General features: G+C 42.2%; 1 protein-coding gene across 6 annotated transcripts in view; it reads right to left on the bottom strand.

Annotated features, from left to right (window-relative positions):
* The window catches only part of TEDC1 (tubulin epsilon and delta complex 1), a 90,856-nt gene that overhangs the window by 53,883 nt on the left and 10,872 nt on the right, over positions 1-26,101 (bottom strand). For 5 of the 6 annotated variants that reach the window (XM_063406746.1, XM_063406747.1, XM_063406750.1 and 2 more), the window contains exons 4-5: positions 18,324-18,482; positions 12,652-12,750 (exon numbers count right to left, since the gene is read on the bottom strand). In XM_063406746.1, coding sequence (XP_063262816.1) covers positions 12,652-12,750; positions 18,324-18,482 — 258 coding nt within the window. The remainder of the gene's footprint in view (positions 1-12,651; positions 12,751-18,323; positions 18,483-26,101) is intronic. The other variant, XM_063406749.1, reaches the window with a different exon arrangement.

Here is a 26,101-nt window from a genome sequence, read left to right as displayed (position 1 = left end):
TAGTCTAAGATTGCAACTTGATATGAGTACAGTTTCTCCCAGCCTAGCTCTTTGACAAGCCTTCATAGACTATTTGTGCATGCAGGTATTTTCACACATTTTAAAATGTGTTACTGACTAGAGAAACTACTAATTTAAAGCCTGCTATAGTTCCTCATGTCAAATAATTTCTCTTCCTAGTCTCTTTCACAGTCCTTTAAATTAAGCAACAAACTTTAAAAAGAACCACAAATCCAAAATCTCTTGCAAAACATGAGTAACAGCTGATTTTATAACTCTATTTCCTTGGCTATTTAAAAAACCAAAAATACCTGCCAGTAGAGCTGAGTTAACATTATGGGCCAATTGCACACAAAGTTTAATTTTACAAGGCTATAAAAACAACTCTACCAGTTTCCTCACAATCTGAGCTGCATTCTCACATCCAGAAAAGCAGTACAGGTCAGTTCATCTTTCCAGCAGCAGTTCAGTTGTGGCCAAAGCTATTGCAATATATGTATTTAAATGTGGTCTGCTTCGTTAATGATCAGCGAGGCTGGAGAATGCAGGGGTCCTGTCCTGCTTGACTTTCTGGATGGGTTAAGTGTATTTTTGATTCAGAGGCGGATGCAGGACAACACAAGGTCCCAGATAGGGATCACAAGATCATCAGAGTTCTGGGGCACTTCAGTATCAGCCTTCAACAATAGCTGTACCTTGGCACAAAAGAAGAGTGAGAAGCCTCTTTTCTGTCAGAAGTTGATAACTCATTTCTCTTTGGCATGAAAACAACAACAGTGTAGACTCCACAAGCAGCTCTGCACTTTCTAGTGGCTATTGTTAGCTCCAAGGTACAATTCAAGAGATGAGTCAGGAGTTTTAAAGCTCCTCACCCAAACCTTTTTTTCCTGATATTTAATTTGTTCCTTCAGGGTCCAACACCCAGATAAGATCCACTAGGCTGCACCAGCAAGACCCTTTCTGACTGCATCACCAAAAACTATCAGCAAGTAAGGCACTCTGACTCTGAGGTCTCCTCTGATAGAAAGTTAAGAGGCAGCACAGCAAGTAAGGCACTCTGACTCTGAGGTCTCCTCTGACAGAAAGTTAAGAGGCAGCACAGCATGAGCAGGGGATTTGGATATGGATACAAGACACACCTCTCACCACACCAGCCTTAGCTTCTCAGTGGCAATTCCACCTTCAGCTTACAGGCATCAGATATGATACTGGTCCAACCTTTGCTGTAGCACTGGATGGGACCACAGGGCATGCCTGTCCTCCCTGCACTGACCCAAAGCATCACCTGAGCTGGAAAGCTTGCTCCCCTCACTGGGTTCCCCCCAGGAAAAGAAAAAAAACAATCAAATGCCAACTGATGACAAAATACCCCAGCCTTGTCTCTCCAGCTTCTTAATTCCAGCTGCATTGTCTCAGGTGGAATTATAGTATATCACTGTCACTGTCACTGTCACAGCATTCAAATTATGTTAAGTATGGCATAAAACAAGCAAAAGCACAAAAGCAGCAGTGAAGCTCAGTATCATTCCATCAGTTCTGCCGCTGGCAATCACAACCACGTGTTCACATCAGTACAGTATGTATATACTGTTTCAGAGATACCTTCCTTTCTTATGGTGGAGGAGTCTAACATATTGCTGCTACATGGTCCAACTCCAATTTATGGAGTCCATGATAAACCACGGTATCATTTTTCAAGGTCCAAGAACTCTATAAGCTTGGTCAGTAAAATGTACTAAGCAATAACTCATCCCCAAAAAAATGGTGATGGCAACTACAGAACTGTAGCTCTATTAACTCCTTTTTTTTTTTTGTATGGATAAGTTTAGCTGAAAGCAATATTAGTGACAAATTGCAGCCCCAGGAAATTTTCAGATCAAGGTAATAATGCTATGAGGTAGAATGATTTGCTTTAGTGTTGCTATATAATGCTGCCAGTTCCCTCCAACTGGACACTAACTGCAGCCAGAGGCCACCTTGCTTAAAAAATATCTAAAGAAATATTTTAGCACTAAACCTGTCTAGAGTAATAAAAAAAAACCTCATAGCATCCCTCCCAAGAAGGGGCACTGGGAAAGTGAAACTGGGTAAAAAGTTCAACAACTAAATGATTCATGGCTGATGACAAGCTAGTGTCTGCGAGCTGAAGGAGCTGGTCTCCTGCTAATACTGCTGAACCACCTAGGTGGGAAGGAACCTCTGGAGGTCTCTAATCCAATCTCCTGCCCAAAGCAAGGTGCTCAGGGCTCTGCCCAGCAAGTCCTGAACACCAACACCACAGATGTCACCCCTTCTCCAGGATCTGCTTCATGGTGACTTTTTCCTGTTTTACCCAGCCAGAATTTCTCAGGTTCCAACTGGTGCCTGCTGCCCTTCTCCTGTCACAGTGCACGTCTGAGAAGGGCTTGGTCCATGCTCCAACTCTGGCCACCTCAGAGGTGTTACTGGATCGCTCCTGGTCCTTGTGCTGGCTCAGGGACATGGACACTCAGGCTGGTAGACTTAGTGGAGGGGCCGGATTCCTGCCCTTGGCCTCACAACATTCCAGCTAATTCCTTTGCTGCCTGGGCACACTGCTGATTCCTGGGCAACCCTCTGCCCACCTGAGCCCCCAGCTATTGTTAAGGGCACTGGACCACAAGCTGACCCCAGAGGGACACCACTAACAGCCAGACACCAATTTGAGCTCAGCAGCCCAAACAATTTCACACCGCTCCCTTGTGCAACCCACCTGTAACCACCCTGGCATAAGGCTGTCAGGATTTTCCTTCAGTGACACACAAACACAGGCACATTCTCTGTGCCTACCTGCCTTTCTCAAAACTCCTTAATGACATGTCTCTGCCTCCTCCTGGGATGGGATACTCCACACTGCTTTGAAAGAGAACCAGCAGCAGGATCTGAGGGGACTGCAGAGATGGAAAGTGCCTGTCCCAGAGCAGGTGGAACTCAACCAGCTGGGAACAGCAGGCATCAGAGGAGCAGAAACCACCTGATGCCACAGCCCATCGCAGGGAAGGAGAATGGTTTTGATCATATTAATCTTTTGAGATTTAAAGCAGTTTAGCTCCTGCAGAGGCTTCTTTCTTTCTACAGCATGAGGAAGAGTCATTCATACATTTCTAGCCTCTCCAATCTCCCTCAATTAACTCTCCTTTCTCCTGTCAAGCCTAAACTTCCACTCTCACCTCCATCTACTTAATGGCTCCGGGTGGTGCTGGTCCATCTTCCAGACAGGATCTGGAAGCCAAGCCCCCTGCCTCTGGAGCATGAGCGAAACCTCCAGCAGCAGCCACACAGGGATGAACAGGGAAATTAGGGGAGGAATTCCACACCCAAAACAACTGGCCTGCCCCTAGAGGAGACAACATAGAGTATTCAAAAGCAAGTAATTTATATTAAACTTTTTCTCAGCCTTCCCTTCTAAAATTGACTCGGGTCTGCCTTAGAAACTCGCAATATACATTATCTCACACAAATTGACTGCTCTTGCTTCCACACTGCACAGCAGGCAGAGATTTCCGAGACTTTCCTTTCTTAAGAAGGATCATGAACTTGGCTACAAGCAGACACTCCCTAAAAGCAGTTTTGAAGCCATTTGACCTCTGTAATTCCTCCTGATTTTACACGGATGACAAGGGTTGAATCTGTTCTGCCTCATTTTTGCAAATGAATACCTGGACCCACTGTTTCCAAGAGGTTTTAATAACCCCTACAGCAAACCATGTTTTATGTGAAAACTGTCAGGAAACAAACCAAAAACCATTTACCTACAGCATTTTGGAAGGAAAATGATACAGCAGCCTACCCTTTCCTCCTGTAAAGTGAATCATGAAAAAAGGCAGGAATAATAGTCTTTGTTCCTGCCATGTAGCACAGGGTGGGCAGCACATTGCTGTCACTGACAGATCCTTTGCTTTCTTAGCACTTACTCTTGCTTTGAAATGAAATACAAGGAAGAAAAATTTTATCTGGATTGCCCAGCATTCTTTGGATTTCTGTTTTAAACTGTTTTCTCAGTAGCCACTCTCCTATTCTACAGGAAATATATAACAACCACCAAATCACCCCTTTTGTAAGACAGTACCCACTGCTGCTCCAGCAAGTCTGGGGAGGGGTTCCCATGCACACAGGCAGAAGGAACAAAATCCACCAGACCTTTTCCCAATCCCAAGAACCTTCAGTGTACCAAGCTTCAAACCAACAGAGCCTTCTCACAGAAAAGCAAAGAGTAATAACTATTCTGAATTTTAAAGGTGATCAAGGCAGTCCCACTAAGAAGACACAACACTTAAAGGGATTTTGTTGAGCATCTTCACGCATATGTAAATGGGGATTTCCAACAGAGCTTATCCTCTGGGGGCTCTGAAACTCCACCCATCCCAGCACAGCAATTTTGCAGTGCACAGCACCACAGCAGCCACTCTGCTGACAGTACACCACCAAAACACCAGAGACAGCTAGAGAGAAAGAATAAACCTTCCAACCAACATAACCCAGGGAGGTTTACAGCTCCACCATTCATCTGAGTGGTGCCAGAGCACCAAGGAGAAAGCAGCAGTCCAGGACTCTCTGACAGGGTCAGAAGGTCAGCTAAGAAAAGGGTTGCCTACACTCCTGACCCTGCTCAGCATAGAGCAGCATCAACGGTATATTTCATTTTAACCTGCAGATGACCCTCATATTAAACCCATCCTTGCAACCTCCTTTGAACAACCACCATCACAATTCCAGTACTCTGGATCATTCAGCTCCTTCAAGATTTCTGGTGTGAGCCTCCAGGCCTCCTACACTTAGGTGCTGGAGCCCCATATATAATGCAATACATCATCAGATCTGCTCTCCCCTGCAATATTAATGCCAGCTCCCATGTTATTTCTCACCAACTTGACTACCATGCATGTAAAATGTCTAAAATAACTGTGGTTGGAAGAGCAACACAAAACATTAAGTCATTTAACAGGAGGAAAAAAAGCATTGCCTTTCACTGGCAGTGCTGTTCAGAGCACATGGCAGTAAGCGTGTTTTACACCTCTAATGCACAACCCAGCAGGATAAATGCTAAAGCTGGAACTGCAGCTTTCAAAGTTAAAAAGTGCCAGAATTCAAGCTGCCTGAACAACACTAATATGATCCTCCCATGTGTATAAGGTCTAGAATTATGCAACCAAAATGTTTCCCTTCATAATCTGTCTCACCAAGGACACAGATTGGCTGGTGCTCACTCCACATGCTGTTCCATTTCCTTTCAAATGGCATATTATTGTTTGTTCTTCAGAGGGAAGCCATAGCCCTATTTGTCACATATCATTCAAATCCCATTCTAAAGGCAGAATTTTTATCTTGAAGATAAACAAGTTATCTTCCGTAATGACCCATGTGAGACAAGATAATGGCATTGCTGCCGAGCCGCAAATGGGAAATGAAAACAGGAGATGTAAGTAAAATGCTTCCATTGCTTTTGGATGCCTTAACTAAGACTTCCAAGACATGATTTTCAGGAAATTTAGAAGTTAGTATAAAGCACTTCATGGATACATCTACCCAGCACAGCTCAACAACTTACAACCCACCATGAAAAGCAACTTACTGAGGGTAACTTGAGAATCCCAAGGCACAGAAGTCTCCAGGACAAAGGACAACTGCCTCAGCTGCTAAGGCTTCCTTCCTTTCCCAAGGGTTCTCCCATCCTTCTCCACCTTCCTCAACCACTTTTTGCAGCACAGCTGTGGTTCACAAATAAGGCACCCTGCCCTCTGAATGACACCATGGTTCCTGATAAACATACCTTACACTCCAAAATTGTGCTCCCCTTCAGATTACTGGTAACTCTGACCTTCTTAGAAAGATACTTTTGAAAACTCCTCCTGCAGCATCAGGTTGTCCACTCAGATCATCACTGGAGGGGGTGACATTTCCTGCAAGAGGGTGACTTCTCGGACTCCCACAAGGACAACGATTCAAGTCTTTAGGCAGATCCTCCCCATTCACAGCTCCCTGTGCTAATTTTCCTCTCCAGTCTTGGTCTTCCTGTCTATATTCAGCCCCTTATGCCTCACTCCATTTCTTTTCACTCCTGTAATCCAAATTCTTTCACATCAGAACTACCTTGCTTCCACATTGTCCTCATTCAGGCTTCCTGTCCATGTGCCTCTCCCAGCTCCTGACTTCACTGGACAAGAGCCAGAGCAAAAAGGTTCTCCACTATCCATCCTATCCCTTCCCAGAGTCCTGCTTCAGCTCCCAACACAGTCCACGTTCCCTGTGCTCTTCAATGAGTAATGTTGGAATGGCTTAGTAAAATCAAGTTAAAGACAGGAAGAGAGGAAAATACTTTAAAAGGACAAAGCATTTGCTATTTTTATTCCAAGTGGTGAGCATAATTATGCAAATTCAAAAAACTTGTCATAATTGACCTTTTCAAAACATGTGTGTCCATGGGCCTAACATACAATTCTTTGGTGAACCTTGAAATTTATTAAAGGTCAGCAGCTCTAAAACTTAATCTCATTTAATCATTGAAGGACTTACTTAACATGCAGCCATCACCAATCATCAAGGAAAAACAAACTTGCTTAAAAAATGGTAAAAACTTTGATGCATTGGACTATCGCAACACCTGTTGCTTTAAAAAGCTGTAAAAGAAAATTTAAAAAATGTTCTTGCTACAGAACCTAGCAGTTTAGTTGTTGTTCTAAAAATTTAACAATGCCAAAATCCAAGGGTTCAGGTCCATCTGAAGGCCTGGAAGCAGATCTGGTCAAAAGGTCAGAAGTTACTACTGATTCAAACTAGGTTAATTCTGGCAGTGTGTAGAGTAAGTCTAAAATCTCACTGTGTTTAGATTCTCCAGGGCTTGGCTGTCACTTCTGAGCTACTGCTCCCAGAACTGTCACAGATCTTTGTGCTTCCTTGGGGAAAATTGTTCTCCACCTTTACAATCCTATTTGCAGCAACACAGTCTCTGCTCACCTTGAAAATTGGTTCTTTCTATGATAAGCTCACACAGACCTGGCATAACTCCTAGTAAAATGAAACTTCATGAAGATTTCTGTGACATCAGGACTGGCCAAGGAGGGATTCTGGACAGAACAGGCACAAAAAGAAAACCAAAACAGGGAAACCCCACATTTTCACAAACACCCACAAGCCCCAGGGCAGCTACTCTTATGCTATATTAGTTTTTATGCAGGAGCCATTTGAGAAATCTCAAGGTTTTTTTTTTTTCTTCCAGGAAAGTAAAACAGGATGAGAAATAAGGAAAGCTGCCTTAATTAGAACAGGAGCTACAACACAAAATATTGATCCTATTCCAGGACAGAAAAGACAGAACTGTGGCTTTTACCAAGGGAATGAAACAATAAACACATAAACAGCTGAGGGCCAGACCAAACAGAATTAGTTGCCAGAGCACCGCAGAAGATCATGAATCTATGACAATTTATACCAATGGAGGCAGTTTGTCCTTGAAGCTCAAGGTCACTTTTTCCCTAAACACCAAATCATTTTTCTGGAATTTGCATGCAGTACAAGCCTTCGTTCCCTGACTTAAATCTTCTACCCAGCAGCATCACGGTCTATAGGATGAATGTAATTTTTTTCCATTGGTATCCACACCCTGAGAAATGTGTTGCTTGAACTGCTTCTTGTACAGCAGATGGAAGGACATTATAAAATATCAGATGGCTCCCTAACAGACTCTTTGAAATTCAAATAAGGTTACATATCCTTCACCTCACCATACAAGACCACAACAGGGCTGATTACAGAAATATTGGCACAGGTCTGTGTCAAATCAATAATGTGACATGGTGTCAAGCTTATCAGAGGGGTTTAACTGTTTATTTTCATTTATCGCCTGCCTGTAGTGCCTGTCACCACCGGGAACATTCCGGGAAGTCCCAAACAGCCAACACAAGGACACCAAATATAGCCTGGGACACAGCAGCTGGCACTGTCCTGCCACAGTCATTCCATTTTCATCCACCCAAGAGGGTGAACAACCTGGGATCCATTTCTGGGGGTAATGCAATAGCACAGTAATTATTCAGCAGCCAGACAAATAACTTGTGTTAGCTGACAGACCTTGCTTCTGCAGCTCTGCCCCCACACACGTTCCAAGAGGTGGTGCTGTCCCTCGGATGCACTGAAATCACTGGTTTCTCTTAAGATAAAAGTTTTATCTTGAAGATAAAAACTTCAGCAGATACAGGGCACTTTATGCAAGTGCATGAGCCCATGATGCCAGCTGAAGACTCAACTTTTATGAAAAAGTAACTGTTAAATGCACATTCAACATTTCTGAGAGTTCCAAGACTATCAGCTCCTAATGCTTCCAATCTGAATGCTTTTGTTCTGGAAAGAACAGCAGCTCTTTAGTGCTTTGCATGAATTCAAAACACGGGCTATTACTCAGAGAATAAACCTGTTGTGTCACCCATCTGTAACAGCCATCTGGGACAGATGTTTTAAATGGAAACTGTCACAAGATTTAGGGCTCACTATCAACCCACCTCACATCTTGATCAGTTACCCCTCAAACGACCCAATAAGAAATTACAGATCCCACCCGAGTAAAGGAAGCAATACAGATACTTCACATTGGTGTCCTCTCCTGATAAATCAACAGTCCAGAAAGCAGATCAGTGCTGTGCCTGAACCATCCTATCCCATCCCACCCAATCTCTACTGCTTGGTAGCTAAAGCTCACTTGAATCTTTTATGGGCATAGAATTGACCAAATATTATGTATGCAAAGTCGGACTATTTGTTTGCTCCCATTCACTTGCTACCAAGATCCTTAGCTTCTTAAGCCAAATAAATCACCTTTAAAACATGTTAATGATCAACAAACATTCTTCATAAAAATCTGAAACAAAATTATTAGCTATTCACATCCAAGTTCTATAAATTTCACTGCATGTCCATCTGGCAGACAGCTGCATTATTTATTTGCTGTCATACTCAGTAAATTGATTTACTGGCATTTAAAGGTGTCATCTTTACTCATTACAATTTCAGTGCTCACTCCAGCACTGCCAACATTGCACCAATGACCTGAGTTTCAACTTTTAATCTCTACTAAGATTGAATTCCACATACAAAGCAGTATATGAAGAGACAGAAGAAACTGAAGGACTGAGGTGCTTTGATTTAAAGTTCACTGATCTCTGTACAGTAATAATTTGGTGAGAAAGTGAATTTAATGACTCAAGTACGACATACACTTTTTTGAGCCCAAGGTAAACTTCAGAACTGGCAACCCTGCTGTGCAGTATTAAGATAAGTGCACTTGATAGACAAGAAAGAGGAATGAGGCCACATCCTTGGAAAGGATTCTGCCCTGGAAAGATTGGGGCAAATGTGGTTTACCCTGAGCCACACCACATGAGCTCTCCCAAATGTATTTCCCAGCTGTATTAGCTGCAGTGCCAGAGACCAGACCTCCAGTCCTGCCCTGGAGATATTTCACTCTGGCTAACAGCAGCAGCCCCACCTCACCGTGGCTGCTTTTAAAAACAAGCAGCACCCATCAGCTTGGAAAATGCATCAGAACACAAGAGACTCAAGGTGCTCTGGACTATATTCTAGGACCCTAAGAGTTAAGTGCAAGAGATTTCCAAGAAAAGATGCAATGATACCCCCCAAGCTCCCTGATTTGTGTGCTCCAGCAAACAGGCTCCAGAACCATCCCCATGGATCGAGGCACTTCTGTGCTTCCACTGGAAACTGCACTCCAGCTGAAATAACACCACCTCCCCTCCACTGAGAGCCCCAGGCAGCACAGGAACCAAACACAGCAGTGGCCTGCACTCACAGCCACACACACATATATAATCACAGCCAAACCACAGCAAAAGCTGGAATTTTCATCATGCCTCACTAGAGAAAAACGTAATTAAAACCATTAGGTTTGGAAAACTTCCAGCCCTATGAATGTGACAAAGACATTTATGATGATAGAAAAATAATAATGTCCAGTAAAATCCCTGGACATAAAAGCACTAAAAGTGTTTTACGGTCAAAAATTCAAGGAAAGAACATTTTAAATAACTTAATATGCATCTTCTGTAGAAAAGGAGCAGCGTGACTTTTACATTTCAAAAAGTGAAGCTTGACTTCACAGCTATCTGTATCCTATCACACTTTTCTTGTCAGACTAAACATCTCTTGTTTTGATGCAAACAGAGCAACTCCTCTAGCAGGGTATTTTTTACGAAAATGAACTTGAGGCTTAAAAAAGAAGAGCCCAAGTCCCTTCTGTGATAGCAAATTTCTGACGCTTCGATCCATTTTGCATTGCTAGGCTTTGAAGGATGCCCAAGATGAGAAGAAATTCATAACACCATCCACCAAGAGGCGTGCATTACAGAAAAGCATATTGACATGCTTGCTCTTTTTATTGATCCATGCAGTGGGTTCTTTCTTGAGGTAACATTAAGAGAAATGTCTCATTTACTTGAAAAGAAAAAAAAAATTCACAGTTTTTGGAGAAAACATTTGGCAGAGTGCTGCCATCTGCACCAATATTTGAAAACCAAGCCATTCAAATACTCATAATTTACTTAATCTTAGCAAGATATTTGAAAATTAGAGGCTTTTTATTACATTTTCCAAAGCAGCATCGCTTTGTATATTGAGTATTAGATCCATCTGGAAAAGTGACACTCAAAACAACAATGCCTTTTCAAGCCCATACCACCTTGTTGTACCAGGCTCTTCATACATACTGAACATAGACTTCCAGAAGCTGCTTTTGGGAAATAAGGGTTAGGGAAGACAAAAATCTACAAAGAATGTTCAAATGGTGATCATAACAATTACAAAGCTCTCAAAAGCATCTATACTCAAGTGTTGTGATGACTTTCTGCAATTTCTCCTGTTTATTTTAGAATCAGGCACAAGAGAGCAGCTTAGAACTCCTTTCTTGAATGGGTTGGAGAGATTTAAGAGTCTAAGAAGTTTCACAGCTGATTATACTGACAAATAATTCCAATTATAATCAGTTTCACAGCTGATTATACTGACAAATAATTCCAATTTTGGATCAGTCCAAGCAGTAAGTGACATAAGAAAGGAATTTCCAACACACATGCACTGGAGCTGGAGCCTGTTTGGGATTGCACCTGTCACAGCCCAGAAACTGGAGATAGACTGTGGCCACTTGTAGTTTATTTAAAGAAAACATCTTCTGTCACCCTGCCTTTCAGTCATCACTCTGGTTTTATTTCATCTATTTGCTGTTTAAGTCTGGGAAAGGTGGAATGAAGACTTTAGCTGGTTTTAACTAAATAACAGCAGCTGCCCTCTAAACCTTCTTGACTACAGCACTCTACCTACCCACAATGCTCACAATACAGAAAATCTCCTTCCATTTTATCCTCAGCCTCCCCTGAACAGAACACCTGGAGCAGCATACAGGAAAGGGAGCAGAACACACAAAAAAAAACCCTCTTGGAACAATTCATTACAAAAGCAGTCAAAACCAAATACCAAGAGTATCACTAAGCCTTATTGTCAGATCAGTGACAGACTCCAAGTAAGGCTTTGGGAAAAAAGGTCGTCACAAAGTCCCTCTGCACAGCCTGGAAGTTTCTAATACCAGCCTGCCAGACCTTTACAGGCATTTGCTAAGATCTAGATTACAGACTTCAAAGCAAGGTGCTGCTGTGCGTTCTGAGCTGCTGAGCCAACCACAGGAGGGGCACTGCAAAGCACAAGTGAAAAAGAAATCTCAAGCTGACTTAAGGCCATTTGCTCCACAAAAACAATAGTTTTCCAGGAAAATGTTCTAAATAGATGAATCTTACCAAAAGGCTGGATATGAACTGTTCATCCAAGAAATGTGCAGCAATGGAAGAGTAACGTGCACTTTACTTTAGAGGCTTTGAACATAAAACTATCCTCTCACCTTCAAATCTACTTTTCTGAATTTCTTTGTGTGGAATATTTACAATGCCCATTTTCATTCTTAAGCAAACAGCAGAAAGAATATTTTCTTTGAGCAAACTGGTCTGGACAGACTGCAGAAATTTGTCAAATATTGATTTTGTTAGGGATGAGCTTGAAATTTCCATCTTGTTTCAGTTTCACACTGAATGAACTTTTAGAAAGTGATTCTTTAAAACAAATGTATTATATCGCACTAAAAGACGTGAATTAAACTACTTCAGATAATGAACTGAAGGACCTATGATAATTGAGTAATTGAGAGCAGTAGGAATTTATCCTTCAGGGTAAAACAGTACACTGGGAAAAATGATGTTGTCCTAAGAGGTTCTGTCTTGCTCAGGCAGGGCCACAGGCAGACACTGTGCCTGACTGGCCCTGGTTACTGGCAGGATACAACAGCAAGTCAGCCAACTTATCTAGAGTGTTTTATTCTACAAGCACTTTCTCCAGTGGCACTTTCAATCAGGTCTCTTCCGACTCTTTGTCTATCAGTTTTATAAAACTTACCCTGATACCTTCGGGCTTATGTTCTATCAAACCAGATTTGGTGAATACGAATAAGTGAAGAAACTGAAAATTCAACATATAAGCCTTTATTTCTGCAGGAAACTAAGTTTAAAAAATGTTATAAGGAATGCAGTCTTCACAGTGTTTGTGTAAAGCATACTGAGCATCCAAGAATTACAAGAGAACCATTACCTGCTTGTAGTTCTCTGGCCGTCTAATGAGATCTGTTTCTGTGACAGAAAAATGTCCGAGGTTCTGGTCCATGTGGGAGCCATTTGTGAACAAATGGATCTGCAACAGATCAATATAAAAGATATTTGTCAGAGCAGATCATTAACATCATTAACTACCACCCAGGAGTTGTGTGGGTTGGCAGGGTGATGTGACCAGTGCTTGCAAACCCTTTCCCAATGGACACGTACCAGTGTGAGCACTACCACCAACACAACAGCCAGAATGGAAAGGATGAACATGCACCACAATCACCTCACAAAATGGTCCATCTGGCAGCGTTGCCACAAACACATGCAGGAATTGCAACCACTGCTGACACAGTAAAACAGAAGGTTTCTCTCTTCATCCTGTCTTGAAGTCTTTTTCCTTACAGTACACATGGTCTGGTGCATGGCATGAAAGAAGAAACCATTTACACAGATAGCAGCAGTCTTAACTGAGCTAAAGTATACTCTCAGAATAATTTTTGTTTCTTTAAGCAGAAAATGCTACCTAGTTACAGTAAGGTTCTCTTTTGCTGCTCCATACTTGGCTTTTGCTTACCGAAATACTATCAACCAGTGTTGCTTGTCCCAGCTGCACTGGTGATAGTATCATCAATTACTTGATGAAGAAGCTTCCCAAGTTAGTCAAGGGAACAATAAAAAGCAATTCCTCCTATTCAGAGCTGATCCCCTTGTTACTGTAATAACTGCAGCTGCCAAACAAGATAGCAGCGCACATTTGTCAGACAATCACTCATATTTCATTAATATTTCTGCCAGAAGACAGAGAATGTTTCCTGCTTTTCTTCCTTTATTCTAATACGAACTTTATCACACACTTGGGTATTGACAACTATTTTAAAGTTGACAGGCACTGGGTAATTATCAACCCTTCCGTGAAACTTCAGAATATTTTAGCGTTCCTCTCCCAAAACTCACTGCTGGTGACAACCATCTGTCACATGTGCAGAGCTATGCGAGTTTAAAAATAAAAGAGCACCTCCCCACACAATGTTCTTCCCTTCCACTTGCCACTCCTCTCCCTGCTGCATTCTTGCGTAACTCTGGCTGCCAAACCTTTGGGCCCCTAGCACCAGCAGTGAATTTCAGCCCCTGCTCCAAGGCAGGTGGCAGCAGCACCCCTTGGTAAAGCTTCACCCTTTGGGTAAAGCCCATAACAAATACAGCAAAGCTGTAACAACAGAGGAATAAGATGCTCCCCTGAGACCAGCCTAGATGCATACTGAAACAATCCAGTATTTGTGGTTTTGCTATCTCTTACTGATAACTAATAGAAGATAAACAAGGCTTAAAGAGGGAAGAGCACCAAAGCAGGAGTAGCAGGTGAGAGGCAGAACATGCACAGCTGTTGCTCCTTGGCACTGGAATACCCCGAGGTGGAGGCAGGTCTGATTTAACCTCACACTAACCTTTGCAAGAGAGCACAGGTACAGCCACCCCACTCAGCACCACTTCTGGGGAGTTTCCAGCACCAATTCCTAAATGCCCTTGAGCCTAGACAAGCTGCTTTCCCTGCAGGGTGCCTAATTCACCTGGAGAAGATGAAAAGGGGGCTTGCTCATGGTTCACACACATTTGCATGAGAGGAAAAAATTCTGCTGCATTAAAGAATGTGCTTCTGAGATCTAATGGCAAATTCACCTTAGGGAAAAAAGCAAAGATTTTCAATCCAAACAGACAAAATATATATAAATAAACAAGGTAGCAATTCCCAGAGAAACATGGTAGATTTTTCATGTCAAGATACAGATGCATCTAACAATTGCAGTTTAGCTCACTCATAAATTACTGACAATGAGGTAATTACCCAGCAGCAGTCCCTGCCCTCTATTATTCAGAGATCAAGACTTTGTCCTTGTCCCTTTACTCTTACTACCTCAGATATATAGATACAACCCATCCAATCCACTGCACTATTACACACTGCTACCTTATTTTACATTGTTGGTCTTGAGGGGGCACAAGAAACCACTCCATTCATAGGTGGTAATTTCCAGTGTGCTCTGCTTTCTTCCTGACAATACAACTCTTGCTCTTAGTTTCCAAACATATTAAAACCATTATTGTTGCTTTACCATGATCTGATAACTCCAATTATGTTAAACTCTTCTTCTATCACTGAGAATTCCATTTAATATCGTTTTATTCTTACTAATCCATACATACAGCTCATAATCAGATTTTCACCTGCTTAAAAAAACAAAATTCATCTCTGAACCTGATCTAACCCTCCACTACCTCAGGATGGAAGATAGCTGAAATTACCCCCAGGAAATCCATCAGTTTTGCAGAAACTCACTTGCTCTTCTATTTTTTACAACATGCTGATTGTGGCACAGTGCATTTAACAGAGCCCCCCAAAAATGAAAGGTTCCTGTTCTATGCAGGTTCCTGTTTTGCTGCAACCATGCAAGGCTTCTCACTCACACTTCTAAGGCAGAGTGGTAGTCAAAGACTAAATAAAAACAACTGCTCTCTCCTATGAATTCAAGAGAGATCAAAACCCAGGCAGACAGATATTCTTGTGGCATTTGACAGAAAGAAAAAGAAAGCAAATAGAAGGAACCAAGAGATGTGCCTTAACACAGTAATTCATTCTCCATGTTTCCATGTATTGGAAGGCACACCAGGCAAATATGTACCACTGAGAATTTCGAGGGAATTAGAATGGTACTACTACATCATACTTTCAAAGCGAGCCAACCTGTCCATGTTGAGAAGCCATTAAAATGTTATTCAACAGCTCATAGCCTCAGGCTGTGAAATTCCTCAGAAACAGAGAAGTTAAGATTCCCCTCAGGAAGTCTTCCTCCTACAGCAGGACATGTGTGCTTCTGTAGGCTTCAACATGCCTTCTGGGAGCTGAAGTCACTGAAAAGATGCTCATCAGAGCAGCCAGCAAAGAGGAACAGCCAGGCAGGCCACCTAATCAGCAATTCCCAGCACAGGACCAGCTGTAGCTCCAGGGAAGCTTCCATCTCTCAGGGACTGCAGAAATTCATCCCATCAACCTCAGGTGGCTGCAGGCAGGACAGAGTAGCTAGAGGACACAGCAGCATTTGTACTAAAAACACAGAGTGGAAGGAAGAGCAGTCATCTTCTGAGTAAAAATGTTTTCCACCTGTGTTGTGTGCTTCTCAGAAAGGCCCAAATAGAGAAAATGGCATTCTAGAGCTTGTGTGAGTCACAGAATGAAATCTGCAGAAGTGTCACCACTAGTTGACAAAAATTATAGCTCCTGATCAGCAGTAAATAAGATTGTTCCACAGCTGAGACACATAACCTGGTACGTTATCAAACAGAGTGAGTAAAAGCCGTAATTATCATTTTGTAGAGAAAGCCCTCTGTAAATCTGTCAGCATAATTAAAAAACAGAACACTCATTAGCCTTTTGCATACTGTGTTTGTGGTTTATTAGAGGAAAGCAGCAGCTCATATAGAGGTCATACTGGGTCAGTTCAGTCTTCTAACACATAGAATAATTTAAAAGTTTTGAAATTAATGCGGTAGTAAAAGCAATTTCTCTAGAAAGAGTCAGGAAATATCAATTATTGTTTATACAGCTGTTAAATTGTGTGAGTATATTTTGTGTTACTGTAAATGCTAACACTAATGTGGCACTGTAATGAAGTCCTTCCAAAGTCACACTTACCTTTCTATACCCCTGCTTTTAATTCAGACTAAAATATAAATCAGAGCACTGCACTTTATAACAGCTCTGAAGAGAACTCCCACAGCTGCACACATAATATCAGTGTGGGTTCACATGTGGGGGAGTTGGGCTCAGTTCCATCCTCCTTTGTGCACCCCTGTGGTGCCAGCCCTGACAGTGGCAATCATCACCAGCACCACTGCTGCCTTCAGTTTAGCCCAGCAATGACTGCTGGAGAAGGCAGCAGTGACAGCTCTGGGAAACTGGATGAACAGAGACACAATTCTCCCTCCTGCTTATTCTTCCAGATTCTGGGAATTGTTGTCCAGGGACCTGCAGCATAACTTAACCTGTCTCATGTAGTTGCCTGACTGCCCTAACTTCAGCACACATTTTGCCTTAGACAGCCTCAAAGGGGTAAAAAAAAAAAAGTCCAAGTTTATTTCAAAGTACAACTTCCACAGGAGGGTCATCACCTCTCATCTCCCCTGTCAATAAGTTTAGCATGTTGCCCCATCAGCACATCTCTTCATCACCTCAGTGCCTTTTGGACCATTGAGAGTATCTCTGTACTCAAGCTCCCAGGTTTGACCTGCTTTTAATTCTTCCTTGGCCTCATTAACTGCAAGCTGAGGCACTGGAGCTGCCTAATGATTTGTTACTGTCAAGTCTCCCATAAATCAGAGCACTGATGATGGGTTATGGAGGCATTTGCCTCACCTACTAGAAAAACCAGCATACCTTAAATAGAGGCAGTTTATCAGGGGGAGAAGATGCCAATCATTTCATTTGAGATTCACCCCTCCCAACCCCATCACGGTCTGTGATCACCGTGCAAAAAGTCAAGGACTGCACGGGCACTTAGAGGGAATTGCCACCTTTGTTCCCACATCAAGGAAGCACCTCAGCTGTGGTCAGTGAGAAGCAAAACGTTATTTTAGATGCTGCACACACAGCACCTGATCCCTCTTCCCTAGGGCTGTCAATCAGACATCTGCCCTAGCAATCAGCTCATGGAAAGAATAAAATGTAACCTCATTATAGTTTTTAGCACTGCTCTGTCAGACACAGGATTAAAACCAGGAAGGCATCTTCATTCAAAGGTGAAGACGATTCTGACAACTTTTTGATGTGTACTTTGGGAAGAAATTTCCCCAAACTATTTTTAGTCTCAGAAAAAGGTATTCTGAGACTAAGGTGGAAGTTTTGAGTACAGTAATAGCTGGCTCCATTTAAGTTATCTAAAGAGATATAAATGGAGAAATGGGACCTAGGGAAAGCAATACTTAATAACATTTAGGAGTATCTTAAGAACTGTATTTTTAAATTTGTTTCTGGAGTCACCCTCACTGTCGACTTTGGGACTGAAGGCTGGTTCCATCCTAAACAGACATAATGCTCCCAGATGTCTGTGATTAGACAGGCATCTAAACACTCATGAGTGGTAAGAGAACTGGAACCTTAGCAGTGTAGAGACTATTACTGATTCCTGATTTAAAAGCAGGCAAATTTTGTGTTCTGCTGAGATGTCCCCTAGTACTTTGGAAAGAGATTTTGCATTTTATTTTGCCATTACTTTCAATATTTATGCTTAACATTTTGAATCCACATTTCAAGTGAATTTAGAGTTCTGCCTCACTAGTTCTTGTCTGGGGAACTAGAATGCTCTGTCTTGTTTCTACCAGGCATTTTCTGAGAAAAACAGCAGCAGCCTGTGTGTGCAGAAGTGACTAATGTGCCAACCTGCAGAAGAGACTTTTATACAATTACAACCTTACAAACACTGAATATACCACATTTTCTCATGGTTCTGCCACGCTGGGCAAAGACAGAAGTGCTTATATTCAGAGTAATTCATTCTTATCTACAGAAAATGCAGAACTAGCAAATAAGAATAATTTGTATATTTAGCTCTAGCTGACAAGGCTTTTAAATAATAAACTATGTCATAGTGAGTTAGAAGAATCATTTACCTTGTGCAAAAGTTTGCATTGCTCTTGGTGCTGAGCGTGCAAACTGCACCACTGCAACCTCAGCCTCCCGTTTAACCACTGCAGGTATCGAACATCCACTCTGTCCTCAGGCCCTGCTTCAGCTGCACCTTCCAGGCTGCTGGGCAGCTCATCTTCACACTGAAAGCAGCAAAGAATACCAGACTGGTTTGAACTAGTTTCAACATTTTCAAGTCATTCAGTAATGAACATACTAGAGACACAGGCCAAAGAAGAAGAAAATCACCCTAAAATGAAGTCAATTCCAGCAGTACAGAGAAATTAGAATGCAGGATTGGGAACAGCCTAAACAAGTAGAGAAGTGTGGAATAAATATCAGCTTTTCAGCTGTGATGTGGTGAGCTGTCTCCCCTCTTATCTTTCATTTTCCGTATCCAGGAAGACACAGTGTTCCTGAGACAGCAAGCATGTTCTTTACCCAGATGGGAAAAATTGTATTTTGACTAGGTTCTAATATGTCAAAGAACATAAAAAGCAGATTTAGCTCCTACAGTGTGTTTCTGAGACCCTATTTTGTAAATCAATAACTTACATAGGGACAAAATTGTGGGCCTGTGCTTGCCCAGCTATTTTCTTTTTGCCATCCAGCATTTCCCATCTGGCAGGACTGAGGAAAAGAAAAAATCATGCAGCTGGCAGAGGCCAGGACTCCACAGAGGCATTTCCAGCTACAGTTGTATCATCTGTCTTGCTTGGTTTGCCTTTTTCTAGAGTAATTTGGAAGGAAGAACAGAGAAGCAAAGAGCTTTTATTTGTTCATCTTGTCCCACTTTCCTTCTGCTGCAGACAAAAAATTAACAACAGCCAACACCTTCATTTTCTGCAGGAAATTTCTGCAGCACATTTCTGTCATATCTCTTTCCCAGGAACACGGGGAATTCCACCTCCCCCAGCCCCTTGCACAAAGAGATCATTCACATGTACAAAGAGATCTCTCTGTTTTCAGCTAAGACTCCTGCAGATGGCAAATTAAAAGGGGAAGAAGACATGGGTAGTTTTACTTCTGATGCCAGTAATACCATTTAAAGTAAGGCTTTCCATTTCATGCAGCCTATAGGAATTACACACAATAAACACAACCCATCATTCCAAACATTTTTACTACAGCATGTCATCAGAAGTAGGAATAACACAGAACTGCAAAGACCTGGTTATTCAGAATGGATGTTTGCCATTCTGAAAGGAAGTGTCTCCTAGTTCTTAGACTCTCAAGACATTTCTTTTAAGTGGAAATTTAAAAAGCCTACTTGAAACATGACTGTTTTCAAGAAAACACTTAGGCAGATATTTGGACCCATAGACCTTGATGGTATTTAAACGTACGTACTTCCCTGCTTCACACATTTCCACATTCAATAAAATCCTAAAAAGATCCAGTTGGCAGGCAAAGCTTGAATACAGTTCCAATTTGGATCCTAAACTAACAATGCAAACTGTAAAATGAAGAGATTTAATCTTGCCTTAAATGCAGATTTCAACAGAAGTGTCTACAACCATGATCAAATAATCCCCTAACTCTTGTTTTAACCTAAATATCTCCACCTGACAGGGCCTCTATTACAATGAGTGTTCCTATTATTTATAAGCACAAAAATGCTGCTCTGATCACATACCAAACTGTGTCAATATTACAGGTTTGTTCCCTTTTGCTCTGTTGCTCAGATAAAGACATGCTATAAATCACAGAGGTGCAGGCCTGTTAGAGGGCTTCTCCTTTAAAAGGCATAGATTACTCTTTAACCAAAAAAACAAAAATTAAAGAACAGAAAAGAGTTTGTGCCAACTCCAGTGTCCCTGGTTTTCCTCTGCTCCTTTGCCTCCAGGCTCCTAATCTAAGGCACTGTGTTCCAGGACACTGGAGTCAAGCTAAGTACACCACAGTTTTTTGGGGTAAAACCCTGTTTTGCCCCAAACAGGATGGTTTCTGGAGCAGGAAAGCATACAGATATATTTAGCAAGCTATCCATTAGCATGATAAACCAAGCAGTTGGATATTAGTCACGGCAGCAGAGAAAACCCCTGTGTAAAGAACATTAAAACATCTCACATAAGCAGCTAGAAAGCCACAGGGCCGAACTTGGGAATCCCAGATTAAAATTTGCATTGTCCATAATTTACTGTTCTACTCCAACTTCCCTGTTTAGAGGTTTCAGAACAGCACAAATACTGCTCTCCTGGGGATTTATTTCAGGACAGAATGGCATTAGACTCGATTGCTTTGGCAGTACAGTGACAAACACCATGCAGAGCTAATTTTATTGTAGCAACCTGCCTTATTAATATTAAAATAAGGAAGCCAGCCAATGCATTTTTAACAGGATTTCTCCATTATTTATTTCACAAACTGCACAAAAAAATTACTTTTGCTATGAAATACTTAGCCCGGCATAAAGTAAACAAGGTAGAAAAAAAAAAGGTCTTGCATATTATACTGTGACCTCAATTTCCAGTCCCATCTTTACAATCTGAGACTATTTACTGCTCTCCCAGTAGGTGAAAAAATTTCTAAAACACCAGCCCAAGCCACAGGCTTTGCTTTGAGTATCACTGTGAATTTATCTAATCTACGCAGCTATGCAGGTACACACCTACATTCACTCTGAGATACAGCAGAGCATATTTTGTAGTCCAGTTCATAAAGACAGCAGCCAAGGCAACTACCCAGAGACCTCAACAGCCTTCTCACACTTGGAATGCTCCACACCACTTTGGGAAGAGATCATTCCACAGCCACTTCCCAGAGAAGCATTTTCACTTGCAAACTGTTTGCTGCAATTAATGCTTCTCTTTGATTCCATTTCAGAGAAGGGATGTGCTTGGATCAACTACAGGAATTGGTGCCACAGCCTTGCAGTACAAAAGTCACATGAGCAAACATCAATGCCCTCATCACCATGTTGAGGTTTTCTCCCATTACTGGTGATACCTGAGCTGATCTGGTCAAACTGGGTGATGTGGACCTGCCAGAGCACCCTTGATCAGTGTAACTGAGGAAAATGAATTAAGCAGAAAATAGAATGAAACTCCTCATTTCCACTCCCACCATAACTCACCCCAAGGGAGCTTTCTATCCTAAAAGCTCCAAGTACTGCTGTTAAAACCTTTCAGTATCCACTCACTGGCAAGACTAAGAAAAGCAAGCACAAGCCTGATCAAAGTGACAAGCATATATTTACATGAGCTTTCTCCAAGCCACTTTCTGAACTATCACCCTGGCCACACTTCAGCAGAACCAGCTCTCCTGGGGTAAAAGATCCAGGAGAAATAAACAGCTAAGCCCCAGAACAAATCTACATTCCAAGACACCACCCATCACCATCCCAGTTAAGGTAGCTTACAAACTACAAAACCTGCCCTAGACTCACAAATACAGCTCTGGCTTAGTCAAGACCTAAATATGGTTTATTGTCCCAAAAGCATATATTTAACGTTTTTGCAAAGCAGCCTAGAATTCAGTCTTTAACACAGAAGTTTTGCCCCAAACATTCCATCCCAAGCTATTTCAAGTCAAATTATATTAAAAAAAAGGTGTCAGATCATTCCCAAAAAGTGTGAATAGGTTTGTGGTTAGACAATGCAGCAAGTGCATAAAAAAAACCCAACACTGCCAAAGTCCACTGCAGAATTGTTCTGAGTAGACAAGTCAGTCAGTCATGAAATACAGTGAACTGAAAAAAGCCATCAGATATGAAAGTACTCAGAGGAAAAGAATAAGGGGTGGGAGAAAGGAAAGTACAAAAAAGACATGGTGCTGTATCAATTCTCAGTCACATTCCATACATCTGAGGAAACAACTTGCATCCAATATGCTTAGAGAGAAATTAAAGATGAAGGAGTTTCAACTTCAACAGCAGAAATGAAGCTGTTCTTTTTTGGTTTGAAATACAAAGCAATCCCACGTTATTAGAAATCAGAGAGCAGGTGTACCAACAGTGGATGGAGATAAATTAAACAAGTACTTCATCATATAAATACTTTATCAAAGAACAACACAGGCACCAGTGTGTTTGCAGACGTGTGAGAAGGAACCATTTTTTCTGCTACTTGCCCTGTTTGAGGATTTTAGTGACTTGGTACAGGGTAGATCTTGCTCTCTTCATAACCTTTGAATGACACAAACTCCAAAAACCGATTTAATGCAAAATTCCTTGCAGATCCAGCAATATGCCATAAGCAGGACTGCAGAGGAAACAATCTGCTGTGCAACTTCATCTAGACCTTCTACACTATTCCTACTGACACAGGAATATTTAAGGGTTATAAATCTTTACCTTAATAAATTCACTGTGCCCTGTGCAGGCAATGGAAAAGAAAAGGCTGTGCTGCCTGCACTGCTGTAAAACACGGCGATGGCAGGGCTGCCTCCCCCAGAGATGCTCTTTTCTGACTGTGAGCTGCCACCTGTCGGCCCAGGACAGACCCCAGCTCTTCCCCACCGAGCTGTGGCTTTCCCAGGCATCTTCCAAATCCCTCCAAGCACCAGATCTCTGCCTCCACATCTGGACAACCAGCAAACAACCTGCTGTTCATGCTACCCATGGAGAAACAAGCCTGCTGGAACTCGGATAAGATGTTTAACCCATGGATAGATGCACTAGGTGAACTCCCTGACACTAATCCTTGAGCAGGGCAACACAAAGCAGCTGCCAGCTGAACCCTCCAATGCACGTTCCCAGCCCACTGCTCACCTGCACTGGACTTACTCTGGGTCTGGACAGAAAATATTTGCTCAGTTTCCACTCAGATCTTAACTACACTAAGCACACAGCCTGCTATCACAAAGGTGGGTAGGACCATATTTAGATCCTCACTGCAGGGCTCAGGAAAGGTAAGGCAATCACATAAATCAAGCCAATAAAGTGCCTCTGCAGCTTTTACTGAGCGCTCGTTCCGAACCGCTCATAATTCAGACAATGGTTTTGATGTGACATAACATATGTTAACTTCTGTAATTACACATCTTTAAACAGAACATAATTTATTTTTTTTAATTAAACACCATAGCCAGAAATAACAGTATCAGACATGCTCTCCTAATTAATATAGCCATATATCTATCTGCAGGAGGGGAAAATGTGAAAAGGAACAATCTGCACAGATGAATGTGAAAGGGACAGCACTGTTTTCATGAACAGCACCATAAACAACACCAACTGGATTTTCTCCTAGACAAGGCAGGATCCAGATTAGATTTATGCAGGGAAAGATAGATGGTGTAAAATCCATTCCCACGTGGTGCATGTACCAATTAAATCTCCAGATATTTGCACAGAAGAGTAAGTTTTCCACAAACATATGTGCTCACATCGAAGTTACGCTCATACTGCATTCAGCAATTAAAATAAAAAAGTGAAGTCCTGTGTTTCTGCAAGGCCTTTTAGCTTTTAAATTTCTCTGCCTTTTGTAAGAATTACTACTCACAACAGCCCTCCCAAGAGCTTACTCTTGGCAAAGAGCGAAAAAGAGAAGGTGCTGAGGGAAGACAGAAAATGTGAACACAGCTCTTACCCATGCCTGCCTTGTTCAAACAAGCCTCTCTGGCAGTAGCCAGAGGCCTGAGGCACTAGAGCACGTCAGTCCTTTATCCCATCCCTCCCCACTCGTTTGGGAGGTTATTTAAGAGCTCTGCAATACAGCAAAAGCACTGTGCCTTTAAAAGAGCTCAGCAGCACTGCCTAATCTTTGGAGCTGCAAGGTTTTAAAGAACGTTAAAATCCCAGTGCTCACTGCATTATATATTCAGACAAAATACGGAAACTAAATATCCAAAGACCAACACTTGACAGGGTAGACCTCAACAGGAGAGTGTTCTCCAGGGCTTATGAAGTGCAACACACAGATAATGCCTTGCTCTGCTTTTCTCCCCTGCCTGCAGCTGTAGTTCCCCTTGCCCACAGCCATTTGCTCCACTGTGGCAAGAGGGGCAGCCCCTGGGGACACAAAGATGCAGCTCCCTGCAGCAGCAGCACACCTGGAGCTGGAGGAACACAGGGGAACAGCAGCTGCCCTCCAGGAGGGAGGAGACAGAGCTCTGCCGTGGGTAGGAGCCTACCCGGCCCCTCTCCACACCTTCCTTAAGGAAAAGTCCTCCTGAGGGAAAAGTGCTTTGTTTCAGAGGATCCTCTCACGTAAGTTAAGCCCAGGTCACTTAGAGTGGGACACCAAAAACAGATGTTCATACTGAACTCAAAAGGTTGTGAAGATAACCAGAAGGTACCAAAGGTACTGGCTGCTCCCTGGCACTGGAGGGCAGGAGAGACACGGAAACATCTCTAAATCCCTCTTGTTTCCCCAGTCGCCAAGGAAGGAGCTCCCTGTGCTGGATTTCAGCAGAGCACCAGTATGACCACGGTAAACCTTCCTACTAGCAGGCCAGTCCTCATCATCTTCTCCTCACACAGCTCAAGTGTCTGTTGCTGAACCCCATCCAGAGCACATCACCTGTAATGTCAAGTTCAAGAAATTCTGCAATTCAGACATTACCAGAGACACAGCAAATTCAATAAATTATAAGCCTTTCTGATCAGTTCAGACTTGTCTTTTAGAGTGTTTTACTTTGACATGCTGTCTGGAAAAAAAAAACTTCTTAATTGTGCATTCACTGTGTCAAGCAAAGACAAATGTTGGTAACTGCACATCTTCTGTGTAGCACAGGAAGAAGGAACCATGACAAGTTCAAAGTATGCTACAACAGACTTGTCAGCCACACTGAGGTGAGGAAAATTCTGCAGGAGAAACTTCAGGGATGCTGCGCCCTCTGCTCAGGTTTCACAGACAGCTGTTAAAAAAACAGAATGCTCCTTAGCAGCTACTGAATCCAGCATCAGTAACAGCAGGAAAAGGACAAAAACATAAATGGTGGGAGTTACGAGGAAGACAGGAGGACAAAGAGAACAGAAGTGTAAGCTGAGGTAATAAGGGAGGAAAACCAAAAAATGAAAGCTGACAGACTAATATAGCCCATAAAGATCTGGAAAGTAATTACGCTTCTGAGTCAGAATCAATAAGGTTAATAAAATTCCCTCCTCTATCCTCACTGGAATTGATGAAGATGTGGAAAAAAAATGCAGAAAACTACTTTTCACTGATACTAGTGCCAAAGGTCTCCTGGTGTTCTGCTGGGGGGAACATCAAGCTCCTTCTTTAAAACTTTCCTCCAATAACATGGTTTATGAAACAGCAGTGACTGGCAAGTTTTCTGTAAAAGAAAGGCATTTCAACAAGATTGGACCAAGGCATAAGCCTTACGCTATACTGGAAATAGCCAGTGAGCCAAACTAGACCATGACAAACAAAAGATTAATCAAATTGCAAACCTAAGGGTCAGAAGGCATGTTTATCTTCATTTTTGCCCACCAGAACTAATTAAACTGAGTTCACTTTGGCATGCTAGAGACACATGCATGAATTCCAAGCACAAGAGACATAATAGCCCTATTTGTTGATTACTACAAATTCACAAAAGGGGAGGGGCATCCAATTTCACTCAGAAGGCCGGAAGCAGACAGAAGAAATTAGTGGAAACAAGAACCAGTGTTTATACAACATCTCCTGATGATCATGAGGGATATAACATCACTACACCCATTTAAAAAGCTCAACAGCTTCCACACATAATTAAATTACAGGGCACACAGATTAATTTCAGCTGTAGAAATAAAAGCAGCATAGGCAGCATTCCTCCCTGGAAACAGAAAGAATATGTGCTCACAGCGTACTGCTGTTACCTGCCCAAACCA

The sequence above is a fragment of the Prinia subflava genome, chromosome 10 (genome assembly GCF_021018805.1).
Source record: "Prinia subflava isolate CZ2003 ecotype Zambia chromosome 10, Cam_Psub_1.2, whole genome shotgun sequence".
NCBI lineage: Eukaryota > Metazoa > Chordata > Aves > Passeriformes > Cisticolidae > Prinia > Prinia subflava.
Note: the sequence above shows the minus strand (reverse complement) of the source record. Positions and strands in the feature narration are given on the sequence as shown.